The sequence below is a fragment of the Strongylocentrotus purpuratus genome, unplaced genomic scaffold (assembly GCF_000002235.5).
Source record: "Strongylocentrotus purpuratus isolate Spur 01 unplaced genomic scaffold, Spur_5.0 spur5_scaffold_2, whole genome shotgun sequence".
NCBI classification, from domain to species: domain Eukaryota; kingdom Metazoa; phylum Echinodermata; class Echinoidea; order Camarodonta; family Strongylocentrotidae; genus Strongylocentrotus; species Strongylocentrotus purpuratus.
In genome coordinates this window covers 36,733,656-36,748,063 of record NW_022145605.1, presented here as the reverse complement: position 1 = coordinate 36,748,063, position 14,408 = coordinate 36,733,656, and the positions used below count along the sequence as shown (strand labels likewise).

The window sequence follows — 14,408 nt, the reverse complement described above, 5'->3', positions numbered from 1 at the left end:
TTGGGAGTGTATTGACTATTCATGTATTTAAATGCTGCTTATTAAAGGGCCCATGACATCGAAATACAAGTGTATTCCTGTTGGTGTGCAGTCCTGCATACATCTCATATTTTAATATGTAAACTTCTGAATTTGTTTCATATAGATTTTTAAATATTTTTTAAAATATTTTTTTCTTCAAACTTGCTAGCTCCACCCCAAAAACCTCCAGATCTCATTCCCCTTGTGACATCATCTGTCAGTCATCAATGAGCTAACTTGAGAAAGTGGTATCTTTGCCAAAGTCGACCACCTAGCTGTTACAATACATAATACAATAGCAACATATAAGTTGCAATGTCGGACCAGGGAGGTGAGACTCAGACATATGCTGACAGCATCATCAGGAAGACAAAGGCAATGATGATGTATTGTACCAGTGGCGGATCCAGGGGGGGGGGGCAGGAGGCACGTGCCCCCGGCCAAAAAATGTACTGGCAAACAGGGACGTGCCCCCCCCCCCCAAAAAAAAAAAAAATAAATAAATAAAAAAAAATTAAATAAAAAAAGTGAACTCCCCCCCCCCCCCCCCCCCCACCCCCCACTGAACCCCCTTATTCAGCGGCTGGCTGAGTCTTTGCGATTTTTATGGACAAAAACAAAAAATATATGTCCTCTTACACCCCCCCCCCCCCCCCCCCCCCCCCCCCCCCCCCCCCCCCCCCCCCCCGGAAGAACTTCCTGGATCCGCCCCTGTGTACATATGTGTGGAAGCATGCAATTCTATTATGAACGTGTGCTAAGCTGGGGGAAATTACATACCATTGTCTATTCTAGAATATTAGTTTAGTCTGCATACATGTCTGACATAGCAACTTATATGTTTGTGGTATTATGGTCAACTTTGGGGGAAGCTCAGATTTGCTTTGGACATGGGTGTGCTGCTAAAGCCTTGTAACGCCTTCCCATTTTCATTTTGGCAGAAAAAGGTATCCATATTTGATGATTTTTCTCAAAATAAAGGCCCATTTGATTTTCCCCCATTTTTAAAGTGCATGCACATATATATTATGTTTTACATGCTGGTCTTTGGATCTTTTATTAGGGGGGAGGGGGGTGGTTGTATATGGAAATCCATTTTATACTTACCGGTAATTGTACAACGAAACTCTCCTGTTCGTGAGCAGATCAACATAAAGCAATTCCATCACTCGCCCCGCACACCCAACACCTTCCAACCTAACGTACAACTCAAGAAGACATGCAAGTTCATTAATGTGATTATCACAAATTTTGTATATATGTATGAAACTCTGGCTGCATGTTCCCATTCTACACATCTATTCATGAATGAAGATCTTGCCCTACAATGTATGTGGGTTAATTACACCATATTTAAAGGGACTCTTAATTTGGCTTTGATCAAGATATGTATGCATCAAACATGTCCACATTTTACCTGAAAAATCAATATAAGCAATCTTTAACCATAAAATAAAATTTCCCAACCTCACCTTTTAGTTTTGTTCTGTAGGAATTAATTATACCAGCCTATACATGTGTAAGTTGCACTTGATATTCTCCCCCTCTCCCTCTATCTCTCTCTCTCTCTCTCCCTCTCTCTTTCCATCTCGATCTTATCCTTCTCCATTCTTTCAATTTGTTTATTTCCTGTTTTAAAGTTGGAATAGAAATAAAGTGCCCATGCAAATTCTTCAAATCTCACAATCTCGTACCAACCTTTCAAGAACAAACAAATGATCCCAAATTCTAAGATCACAGAAAATGTACTAATTCACAAACAAAATATTGCAGAGAAAACTCTATGACACATCTTTATTAATGCCTATGATTCATGTGAAAAAAAAAGAAATATTTGTACACACTGGACACTTACTGCAGTAGACTTCAAACATTGCACAAAGAAGATGGAACAGAATGTGGTATGACTTGATTAGGCCTAAAGGGGAAATCCATCCTGATATTAACTAATTTGTTTTTCTTGTTTTTCTGCTTATTAAAACCAACTTAATATTAGGGTGGACTTCCTCTTTCAAGCCTGAGTAAACAGAGAGAGAGAGAGAGAGAGAGAGAGAGAATTTACAAATAAAAGGAGAGGGAAGGGGATGAAGGAGAGCAGATAAGGTGAAGGTATGGTAAAGGAATGCATAGAGGGGTTAAACACTTTTTTTTTTAAAGGGATCTCCGTTCTAAAAGATTCCACAATAAAATGTATTCCTGTATACCGTAAGCAATCGTAATTTTCTGTACAAAGATACTTGTGAACGACTGTGACACATACATTTTTGCAAGCTGCTGTTTTTCCAATAGCAGGCAAATTACAATACACGTTTACATACTTATGCATTGCCAGCACATTTTTGTCTGTAGTTTAATTTTGCAACCCTTACAAAAATTCAAAAAATATCAGCATACATTATAGTACATCAAGTGATTATCTTGCTGCTAGCTAACCTTGGTATGTGCTGATTTCTTGGAGGTATGCCTCATGCCACTGCAAATCACCCTTACATTTGATTTTGCAATCTCTGTAATAGTCTTCCTTTGTTTCTAGACTGTTTTCCTACATACAAAGCCACTGCATCCCAGTTAACGAACATATATATGCAATTTTCATGAACTTTCCTTCATCTCTAAAAGATTAGATATCACACAAAAATTATATAATATATATGAATTCACAGTTGACCAATCATTATCAATCCTGCATTGGCTTTGAGGATCACTTTATACAACTGTCAAAAGTGAAGCATAGCCCTGGTGGTGCCACTCATATCGAAGGGTAACGCACTAACAGTAACAAAGTCGAAAATGACTCCTTAATTTCCTGCAAACTTTCAAGAAACTTTTCATCAAAATAAGATCCCAGTATGCCTAAAATTGGTTTTAAAAATGTGCTCTAAAATAATCCTATTTTTGACATATTTATTACAAATTCACAAAATATACCCTATTTTGTAAAATTTACCTTATGTTACATGAGTCAAAGTTCTTTTTTGATGAACTACGGGATCCCTTTTCATAAATTTCTTGCTCTTTTCAACAAAAAATACCCTTTTCCAAATCTGTATCGTTTCAATCCTGAAAAATTATCCCCTATCTTTGCCAAGTTTCTAAGAATCATGGGTACACAATGTCAGTATGAGTGACACCACCGAGAATACAGCAGACCGACTACAAAGACTTTAATAATAGTCTCTAACAAATGTATGTTGTCAACTTTGCAAGTGCTTCATTCATCATATACATTTTCCTATGTACCAAATATAAAGTCCAGAAAATCATAAAATATGCAGCTACAAAATTGAATTTCTAATAGTAAAAATCCATTTACATGAGGAATATATGTTACACATGCCTAAATTCCACAAAGAATAGAACATACATTTTTATCTTGGATGACAACTAATCTGAAAATCAGAATGTCAAGCTCTTGAAAATGAAAGCCCACATCACCAAGTTGTCATGTAATTTTGTCATTTGTCATTTTGTGCATTATTATTTTAAATAACTTATAACTTTAATCTTCTCAAAATCTAAACCTTGGTAACATATGAGCATTCAATGAAAATATGATAGCAATTACATGATGATCTATAATGATTAATGAATGTCATTATGAACCTCTGTTAAATTTACAAATAGCAGTTACTGAAGTCAGATTAGAACACGAGATGGAAGATCCCTCAAAATGGAGTTTCTTTCTGATGAGGCTTTCTAAAAACATAAAACTATTCAAATATGCAGCTTCATGGTTTTAAGCAGGCATTTGCACAAGTGTGTTCAAACTGTAATATCTATACATTCCCACACTTTATACATGTAAGTAATGGGATTCCCTCCTTTACAACCACGCTTCAAAAGCTATTATTTATTATTTCATACAAGTGAAGCCGCAGCTATGTTGTTGCAACATACGGGTGAAACTGCTTGTTGTGAGTGTTTCACCATACATTATGCATTACACTAATGGAAAAGTGGTTCAAAAAATGTGAAGTGTATAACACTATCCATCATCAATAAATAACACCATTTTTTTTTGCGTCATATCTTAAAATCTAAAAAGTTTCACTAAAAATCTGCAATTAAGTAGTAGCATTCATACTACTGGTATCTAAATTCAGATGCAACAGTTTTGTGCTTACAATAATAGGCCTCATGCTTTATTGAATACTTTCAATATCATAATTATATGTTCTACATTTTGATAGTGTTCTTAATCTTCATTCAAGTTAACCAGGCTTGATACAAAACGCAAGGAAAGATATGAAAAAAATAAAAGTAACACATCTCACTAAACAGTTCTCTCTCTACATACATGTATCATGTTCGCAGACATTAATAAGAAAAGTGTTTTCATTACTATTTACATGGTATATATCTAGCATTATATACATACATTTACAATTCAGCGTATCATCTGTCTGGCAGATAGATTTCAGTTGACATCGTCGATTGATTGATTAGAAAAAAGGAGACATCTGGTTGACTGTCATTACTTGTCAAAGATCCTTCCTGCTGAATCCTTCCTTTGAATTGAGTGTTCAATAAAATGCCAGCATTCTGATGTACCACAAGCAACCATTTCCACTTTTTAGAAATTGCGTGTGGATTGGTTTTAATATGTCCATTCAGGTGTCAATTGGTGAATGACGTCATAAGCTATGGTCCTTTGGTCGATGGCGCGCCCGTTTGACGGCTTCCACACGCTTTTGTCTGTCTGAGAAGCGGTTTCCCATTGTGTGAGTGAGTGGAGGTAGTGAGAAGCTGTCACGTGTAACACTGAAGGCACCTTCTGGTCTGTTAATCATAAAGAGCACAAACAACCTTCAGACTACAAGCAGTAATGATTTATATCGAATACCACACTTTAAAGGTTGAACTAATGATTTGTTGGCATTTCTTCAAGTATGTGTGTGCTTGCTTCTTTTTTTCTTCTCTTTTTTTGTGGGGGGGTCTACCTTTAATACTGTGTGCTCTAATTCAAAGTCACAAATCCACAATGTTTCATAGGTACTAAGGAAACATTGCTACTGATCGATCAAGTTCATTGAATAAAATAATGAAATCATTGTACATGTTGACAAACAACTAGCAAATATTGACTAGAGGGCATGCACCTGGTGCAGACTCTTATTCATTCAACCAATCAATCAAGACTTTACACATTCAGTCATGCTATACAATGAATGCAATGCCATAGTGCGTACTGCATAAACAAGTTAAAGTGGTTTTAAAATAATACAAAGATGTCAGAATGTCTACATCACAAAGCAGATTCAATGCTTGCATTATCTCAGCTTATTTCATATATTTCATCACCAATTTGCCTTTCATTAGACTTTCTCTATTCCAAAAGAAGCCAGAAAGTGAAAGCCTTCCAGAAAGAAGGGAAAAACAAGGATTGCATTTTAAATTTTGTTCTTTTGTAAAGGCACTTGGAGCTGTTTGTAAAAATCTCATTCACCCAAAACTTGATCAAGAGCAATTTTCACTTAAAAAAAAAAAAATCAATAATTAACATTTAAAAAATAGTGATGTCAGTACGAAAGTATTCCTCATTTTATTTGTTTCATACATAAATACTATAGCCATAGACTACACTGATTGCTTGCTCGATATTGAGGCTATGAGTTTAAACTGTTTATTTCCTCTGTGACTATTGATTTCGATGACAAGAATCGGTCTGACCTCTTCACACCTTCAACCACAGAGTGACATTCAATCAATAATACCACAATGCCTGCCTATGGCACCAGATCAACATTCTACTCTGATCTGATTCATCTCACAAAGTCTCAATTGACTTTCACCAAAGAGTAGCAAGCAATACTGCAGTCCATGTCAAATTGGTTCTAATCAAATTCACATTATGTATTTCGAACACCAAGGAAAATAAGTTCTCTTTGTTTGAACAGCTGTTCATTATATTCCTCAAAAGGATGTAATAATCACAGGTAAATGATACTTACAATTTTCTTGTTGGATTCCTCAGAGCGATTTTGGGTAGCTTTGCATCCCTGATAGTAAATAAAAAATAATTTACAAAAAGTGCATGTCATTGGACATATGTAGTTTTTATCTATTTGAAGTATAAATCTGAAGCTTGGGGAAATTTCAATAGAATGTCCTGAGAGGGAAACAAATGATTCATATATATATATCAATGACACACTAATAGGCTAATAGTCAGGTTTAGAAAAATGCCCACAATCTACATAAAAAAATCATCATTATATTACTTGAGTTGAACACATCTATATATAATATTAAGTACTTTGTTACTGCAAGGAAAGGAGTCAAAAAGGCACTATACCAAATACTGTGTGGATAGGATTAGATTTGAATATTCAATTCAATTCAATTTAATTTATTTCAACCATGAAAATTCATATACAATGTGTTTTTAAATAGCAATACTCTGCTTTTTTGTTAGTGATCACATTCAAAGCGTTGTCATTTCCTCTTAGTTAAAAAACATGCAATAAATATCATTTTGTTACTCTCCTAGCAGCTGATCATGAATGGATGTACAATAAACTTGTGGAACAAATTATGCTTAACCCTTTACCAGCTTTCATGGCCTGTGGAACAAGGGGGACTGCCAGAGTTGATTATTGTCCATTAATGATAAGGCCTACATGTATAATATACTCCAAGCAATGTAGCAATCATGCTTTGATCTATGACAAGTAATAAGTTAATCAGACTAATCTCTACTTACCCAGATACATTCTGCTCCTCAGCAATGTAAGCCTTAGCCATGAGATAGGCATCAGGTGTCCACTTATGTGAATACAGCGTCTCTTTCAGATCGGACTTGATTCTATTCAGCTGCACAGACAGAGAGGAAGAGAATTACATTGGCTATGAGTATTGATAGATAGTTGCACATTTGATTATTGAAAGCTATAACCCTTTAGCAACTAAACCGCCCAAAACCACCCCTCCTTTTACTTACTGAACCACCCAGAACCACCCGTCCATTTTCATCCGTTTTTAATGAGCTGTAGTATCCCTCTATGGGGTCCACCGTGATAATTTTAAATGTGCGTAATCCTTTTTATGCCTACAGTAGGATTCTGCATAGAAAGATAGCGCATGTTTCATATTGTTCAGAACAATGTCAAAATGAGACCAATATTGCAACATCTTCCAGTGAGTAGTAGACTATTTTTTACAAAATCTCTAGTTGCTAATGGGTTAAATGGTGTTTATCATTGACAGATACTCAGTACATGTAATTATTTCTATGCACATTGAAAGGGTTCCACCTACCCCAAAATTAATAACAATCCAAATAACATCAAAACCTCTAAGAGGAGAAGCCCCCCCCCCCCCCCCCACCCCAAAAAAAGGACACTATAAATGATATGATTAGAGTAACCTCAAGCTTTGCTATTTTGAAAGTTACCACAGCCAGTAAGTGAGAAATATACAGTGAAAGTAATGTGTGTGGCCCTCCAGTCAGGACTCCACAATAGCTTGGAAAGGGGTCTAGATCAGGCCTTCTCAACTGGCGGCGCGCGCCACTTGTGGCGATTGCAGTCAGTCGGAGTGGCGCGCGACTGTTGCAACAACAACAACAACAAAAAGAAAGAAAGAAATTATATATTTTAGAATTAAATACTCAGCTAAATCAAGAAGTTGCAGTCGAATTTGAGCCCAAAATGCCTGCTTAACAAACAGGAAGAAAGCGGGAATTTATTGTTTTTTACCATTTTATACGACTCTAAACGGGCTCTAAACCTAATCTCTGAACAACAGTTAGCTTACGATGGGCTACCAATTTTAACATTGCCAATCTCTGGAGACAACTTGTTTTTGATTGTTTGATTTTCACTTTATTTTGACATTTCCCTTGTTTATCGCACCCCCAGAACTACACATAAATTTACCTCCAGTGTAATTGTACCCATGAATTATACTAATTTTTTCACATTAATATGAAATTAGGATTTATTATATTGTGGAATGAAATGGTGTTAAAAATGCCCCGGTTGGGCCTTTAAAAAGCCCCAAAATCCACCAGCTTCAGAGGGCTCTGCCCTCTGCTACCCCATGTTGGGACTTTGCCCCTCTACCCAATCCGTTTTTTGGCTCGGTCGCTACGCTCCCTCGCAGCACAGTCAAACATACAGGGTGGCACTTCAACTACAAATTCTTTTCGTTTTGGCACTTCTAATAAACTAGTTGAGAAGGCCTGGTCTAGATTGAACTCTTTTGAATCTGTTTGCATGAGCCCTACTTTTAAAAAAAAAACTCTCCCTTCTTGTTTTTCTTTTTTTAAGGGGAGGATCAGACTTTATATTTAGGGTTCCTAGGTGTTTCGGCGCCTGCTCTAGTGTCAGTCTGACATAAATTACATTTTGTAAAGCAGAGAAGGTATAGGCATCTTACCTCTTGGCCCTGTCTATCATGGCTATCTTTCATATGCCTGATGATCTGTGAGCATTCTTCCATGGTTGGTGGCCTGGGCTGTTTATCTCCTGCTTTCTGTACCTGAAGGGGATTTAGACTGACTGGGTAGAGGGGTGAGATGGCACTATGATGGGGGCTTGTTTGCTGACCCGTCTCCTGACTCTGGGGTCTGTTAGGTAGAGAAACAACACAATAATTAATACATGGTAAATAAGAAGGAACTTAATATTCAAGGGAAATGCATTCTTAACAGAAAGCTACTCTAAAAGAAAGTAGAAAATTCAGAGAAGCAGACTGATGAAAGTTAGTCATTCATGGCAAAAAAAACTTATGAATAGGGCATCCTTGGACAGAAAAAAAGTTACGGTACTCTTTCCAAAGAAATATTTTTCAAGGCCACACTAATTATGACTGTTTAATTACAAGCTACTAAAGTTGGGTATACCTTCTTTTTTTTTAAATGAACTGTACAGGTCTGTCAGCCCTGCAGTGTGTATTCTACTAGTGCATTCTAACTATATAAACACCATGTTATTTTGGGTTTTCTCTCAGACAGAGATGAAGGAGGCAGATTCCATCCCCACCCCCATATTGGCTATTCCCAGTTGATATATGGCACTACCTGATACCTGTTAAATGAATATTTAATAAATCTGCTATCAAAAGATGTGTCGGGGGGGGGGGGGGGGGCTCTTGGCTATAAATTCATCGGGACAAGGCCAGGTTGGGGGGTGGTGTATTCTGCCCACTGCTCACAGGGCTAAGTGATGTCCATACCCAATATTATTCACATACATGTAGCTATGAAACTATCTTCATGAAAGAAAAATACACAAAACAGATTCAAATCTACAGAAAAGCATTTTCATAACTTAAAAGTACTGATTTGGGAGTTAGCAAAACCATTATTACAATGTAGGTATTCACCTTTTCTCTAATGTTTCTTTGAGTCGTTGTTGAAGGTATGCATTAAGGTTTCTAGCTTCTTGTAATCCTGCTGTAAGTTCTTTCACTGTCCTCAGCTGGTCTTTCTTGTGGGCTGAAATACAGAAAAATATCATCTCATAATCTCATTCCAAATAGAAGCAAACTGGCAATAATGCTTTCCATGCATATGTGCAGTGACCTACGTTCTTGACGGAGCTTACATGGGTTGTGACACAGGTCTGGATTTCTTTAAGGGATCCTAAGAAAGCTCTAACACCTGTGCTTACTAAAAATGGCCAAATTGAATTTTCTTTGTAGACATGTCGTTTGAATACTATATGGAGCTATACCGGTAAGAGCAATATACTTATAACTAATTCAATTTTTTTCTTTCTTTTTTTTTTTTTTTTGGGGGGGGGGGGGGGGCGTATTCTATAGGGTCTATTTTATGACTACTATTTTTAATAGTACCTCCCCTTTAAAATGCCTGAGAAACTTGCACAACCCAGGGCTGTAAAAATTCACAACTTATCAAAAAGAAAAAAACAAGAAAAGGAGATCAAATATTTTGTTGATAGATTTCAATTCATCACCTTAAAACTTTTTAGAGAATAATTGCCATTCACTCAGGTGTTTTGAATTAATATTTGCTTTGATTTAATATTATATTTTTTGAAGTGCTAGATAACTTATTATTATGAAAAAGCATACTTACAAGGTGAACCACTCTTACTGTCATCTGATTTTAATGAAGAGCCTGACAATTCTGTATAGTGATAAAGAACAGTTATCGAAAATATGGTGTAATTCATCTTAAAATATAACAATAAAATGATGATTGCTAATGAAAACCTGATGTCAAGTTAAAAAGAAGGTTGAGTTCTGGGGAGAGGTGAAAAATACTTTGTGAGCATTATCATTGTTATTATGCAAATGTGGAAGAAGATCAGAGAAAAAATATTCCTTGAAAAGCATGGCTCTTCAAATGCCTTCATATTCTAAATAAAAGTAACTGCTTAAAAATGAGGCCCGATTTTTATGCCACATGTTTGTGTAGTAAATACATCTTTCTGTGTACACTGCTTGTCACCTTACCAAGAGTGCTGTCAAAGACTGGGCCAAATTTCTTATAATTTTGATGTCTTCAGAACCTTGCAGTACACGCCATTACTGATATGCTACATGATCAACTTTTTCTGATCGATTCCACACCGTTTCTTTAACAATGCAATCGCATGACCAGAACTCAACTTTATTTTTAATCATGAGTTGTACTATCAAAACACAACTATATCCAAAAACAAATAAAGATAACAAAAATAGTACCAGTGTAAAGCATATTGACGTATTCAAGCTACTGGCTATATATACGTGTATGTAAATACTTTTATATCATCATTATTGTCTGTTTTTCAATCACAAATACATTTCATTGATCTGGTTTTGAAATTAAGCCTTTCTAAATCATGATGTCTACATGTAAATAAGTATTCATATACTGTATATACAAGTACATAGTTCAGTCCTTTACTTTTTTGTTCCATTGTATCTAATTACACAATGCTATACATCTTACCTTTGTTAGGAGATTCTGTTCCAGTCATAATAACTTTGAAATGGAGCTCTGTGGAAAGAAAATGAGAGGATAATTCAATGAATAGCTTCATTATTACCGGTATCTGGTACACGTACATTGATCTCTAACTTTCTTTATCATTATGTTTGCTAACAGTAAACGGTAACTTGAAGCAAAAAGAAAGAATATCAAACAATGCCACCGAATTAATATTCATATAAAGTTATTTCATTCTTGTGATGCCATTGTTTTTATGCCACATCTACATACATGTATGCATGTAAACACAATAATGTCTCATTCTGCAAATATTTTAAGAAACATGTACCCAGTCCTTGCAGTGGCAATTCATCATTCTCTGACCCTTGCCCGTATTACAATTGTCAAGGTATATCTACATGTACATGTATATCCATCATTTCTTAATCTGTGTTGTATGCTAAACTTTTACCAGAACTGGAAATACATGTTACACATTCAATTCACACCCACCTTTGTTTTCTCTCTTGAGTGCATCAATTTCTTCATGAAGACTGCTAAGCACATCTCTTTGTTGTCTCTTCAAGAATTCAATGCTTCTCTCAAGATACTGCTGCTGCCTATGAGGATCAACATCTCCTACTGTAGCAAATGCACCATCCACACCCAATGCATCCTGCATCAGACCCTTGGGTGAAAGAGAGGCTGGTAATACCTGAAAGTGGAAGCACAAAAGTAAAGGTAAGCATTCGCTTTTAGCATATTAAAGTGGACACTGTATAAAATGTGTAACCCTTGTATGACAACTTGAGGGTTGATAAATTACTTTCTGAATACAGATCAATAAAGTCCATTCAATTTGAAAAAAAGAAAAAGGAGAGAATGTGCAAAGCTGTGCAGCTTTAGTCCTTTCAGAGGACAACATTTTGCCATTTGGCTAATAAATTCATGTTGAGCGTTTCAATGTCTGGAAAATATATTTTCAAAGCTATCATAATATTTCCACTTTCAAAATTCAATACTTTAACCCTTCCTCTTTTAAAAAGAGTATAATTATGTTTTATATAACCAAAGCAAACCAAGGTAGGGGTAAAGTCACTGCATCCACATGTAAGTTACAACTGAGATTGAATGCCAGAAGAGCTAGCACTAACCTGAATCTGATCTTTGAGGAATGGCTTGGGGTATCGTGCCTTGTCCAGGGTATGTACCCTAGGCCACTGTGGTAGATTCTGCAATGGAGGTAGGCTCATTGACGTTACAGGCATCTGGGTTTCCATCCGTGTTCATGTATCTTAAAAAAGGGTTCAGTGTTGTCCACTCCTCTGTCTAGTTGAAATCGTTGTATCCACAAAAGAAATGTTCTAGATTTACTTCCCTTTTTGTTGTTGAAAACTTAGGTGTGTTGTACTTGTATCCTTGTCTTGATAATCACAATAAAGGTTTTCCGTCTTTCACTGCAACTGAAAAGAGAGAAAGTTACTTCATTAATAAGTTTTTATTTTTCCATCACTTCAGTGAGACAGGACATATATGTAGCTATTATAAATATGGAATTTGATCTAAAGGTGATGAACACTGATTTGGTCTAATATAAGCGGACGCTCACGAGTGCGTGAAGTTAGCGACTGTAATCTTAGATCCTCATTCAGTTAATTTAAGCAATTCATCATTACAGTCGCTAACTTCGTACACGTGCGCACGCCCGTACCCTACCGTCGGCCTACGGCCTACGGTATGCAAATAATGCAATTGTATTGTGCAGCAGTGAGAAGCCTGTGAGAAAGTGTATATTTCATAAGTCTTCGTTTTTAGGAAAAATACTCCAAAAAAGGTAAGAAAATTGACACGAAACAGTTAGGTGAGAAACATAACGACTTTTAAATTGTGACCATTATTTGAACAATTGATGAATATTTAGTCGATTTTGGGTATGTTTTAGTAGTGTACACACACGCCGGAGTTACAGGTCAAACTATGGATATGATTCTGAATTAGCACCAGATTGTGTTTTGTGATATCTCTCGAATTCTTTGGTGATAAATCTGTTTAATGAGGATCTGAGACATTAGGTTTAGATAACTTCACACAGGCGCGTGCGTGCCCGCAACCCACCATATTGGTTTGAACTTGTATTGTGCAGCGGTTTGCCGTGAAACCTGTGAAAAAGTGTATACTAATATCAATGAATTCCGAAAAATCCTCTAAAAAGGTAGATCTAGACATAAAACTTTTAACTCTAACTTTATTTGGACATTTGATGAATATTTACTTCATTTCGGGTAGATCTATGTTTTAGTAGATCTAGGGTATCTCCACGCCGGAGTTAGACGGGTCAAATTTTGGATAGGTTTCTGAACTAGCAGCTAAGTAATAGCGCCGACTAATCTAGATCCTTCTGTCTAAAAAGAAGTTTGCAATGGCAACATATCGCTAATGCAGATTCGACGTGGTCGCCAATTTCATAATCATGATATTAATATTATTATAGATCTAGATTCTAGGCCTATTAGTCTAGATCTAATCATCTTCAACTCAACTTCTCAAGTTCAACAATCTATGAATGATGAATCAACGAAATTAAATAACGTTCATAACAACATGATATCATATCAGTAGAGGTCTTAGGCCTAACAACACTCTCGTCTCAATCTCCTTCTCATTCTGTTGTTATTATCTCTAGAATCTAGACTAGTCTAGACCTAGATCTAGATCTAGATCTACTTATTAATAGATTCTATTAGTTACTCACCATTAGTCGTGTGGCAATCAAAAACATAAGCAACATCAGCTCAAATCCAGAGGGGAATAGCAATTACAATTTTGTTCACTGATCTCAAATCAATTCACTTCAGAAACTACAGGAGTAGGCCCTACAGAAAATTATGACTGTAGCTTACTCGTATCACACGACCACGTACAATGTATGAGTCTATGGCGTTACCATGTAACAGAATACAGGTTGAATAGGCGCCGCAAGAGATAGCTAGCTGGATGTGGATATTTTTTGTGTACATAACTCACTGACTAAATTCGCTGACCGGATATTTTCAGATCGACGTACAGCGAATGATGGTTCATCCCGAGTTCAGCGAAAAGCCCACTTAACTCGCGCTGCCTGGCAACAGGTATAAACACCTGCAGCGCAGCTCTCCAGCCTTCAATTGTGAGAAATATATTGATCTCACCCAGTAGATTCAAAACAATGACATTGATTATCCGAGTTAAAACCTCATTCGCCTTATGCGGTTATATTGCCGGTAACGTGATTCATCAGCAGTTTTATGACAGTGATATTCAAACCGGCATAATTTACGATCGATCGAGAGTATAATAATTCATGTTTTATGTCCGGTAGATAAGAAGAGATATAACAAAAAATAAAAACTAGACAATGCCATATACGGGGCCATGTATAAACCTACAATAAGATCATAAAAATGAAATGTAAACCTTAAAGCCCGTCTGCACTAGTTTGGCCAGAGGGGATTAGACGTACCTCACT

The 14,408-nt window shown here is 36.3% G+C and overlaps 1 protein-coding gene across 2 annotated transcripts; it reads right to left on the bottom strand.

Annotated features, from left to right (window-relative positions):
- Nucleotides 1–1,788: 1,788 nt before the first annotated feature.
- On the bottom strand, nucleotides 1,789–13,941 carry LOC591139. Of its 2 annotated transcripts, none has more exons than XM_011668681.2 (10): nucleotides 13,804–13,941; nucleotides 12,058–12,366; nucleotides 11,417–11,618; nucleotides 10,925–10,972; nucleotides 10,064–10,114; nucleotides 9,349–9,460; nucleotides 8,401–8,590; nucleotides 6,725–6,834; nucleotides 5,973–6,020; nucleotides 1,789–4,800 (listed from the first exon to the last, which is right to left on the bottom strand). In XM_011668681.2, exons 2-10 carry the CDS (start codon nucleotides 12,181–12,183, stop codon nucleotides 4,656–4,658), a joined length of 1,032 nt encoding a protein of 343 aa, XP_011666983.1. In that variant the 5' UTR covers nucleotides 12,184–12,366; nucleotides 13,804–13,941; the 3' UTR covers nucleotides 1,789–4,655. The 2 variants fall into 2 exon arrangements, with proteins under 2 accessions (XP_011666983.1, XP_795812.2); XM_790719.4 differs by lacking the exon at nucleotides 13,804–13,941 and adding an exon at nucleotides 13,656–13,797.
- Nucleotides 13,942–14,408: the final 467 nt, after the last annotated feature.

Bases quoted from the DNA above. Each gene is read 5' to 3' on its own strand.
- LOC591139 (XM_011668681.2), bottom strand. From the start codon at position 12,183: ATGGAAACCCAGATGCCTGTAACGTCAATGAGCCTACCTCCATTGCAG. The intron at 11,619-12,057 runs GTTAGTGCTAGC...TTCCACTTTCAG, and splicing joins TCCTCAAAGATCAGATTCAG to GTATTACCAGCCTCTCTTTC. The intron at 10,973-11,416 runs GTGGGTGTGAAT...TTCTTTCCACAG, and splicing joins ACTCAAGAGAGAAAACAAAG to AGCTCCATTTCAAAGTTATT.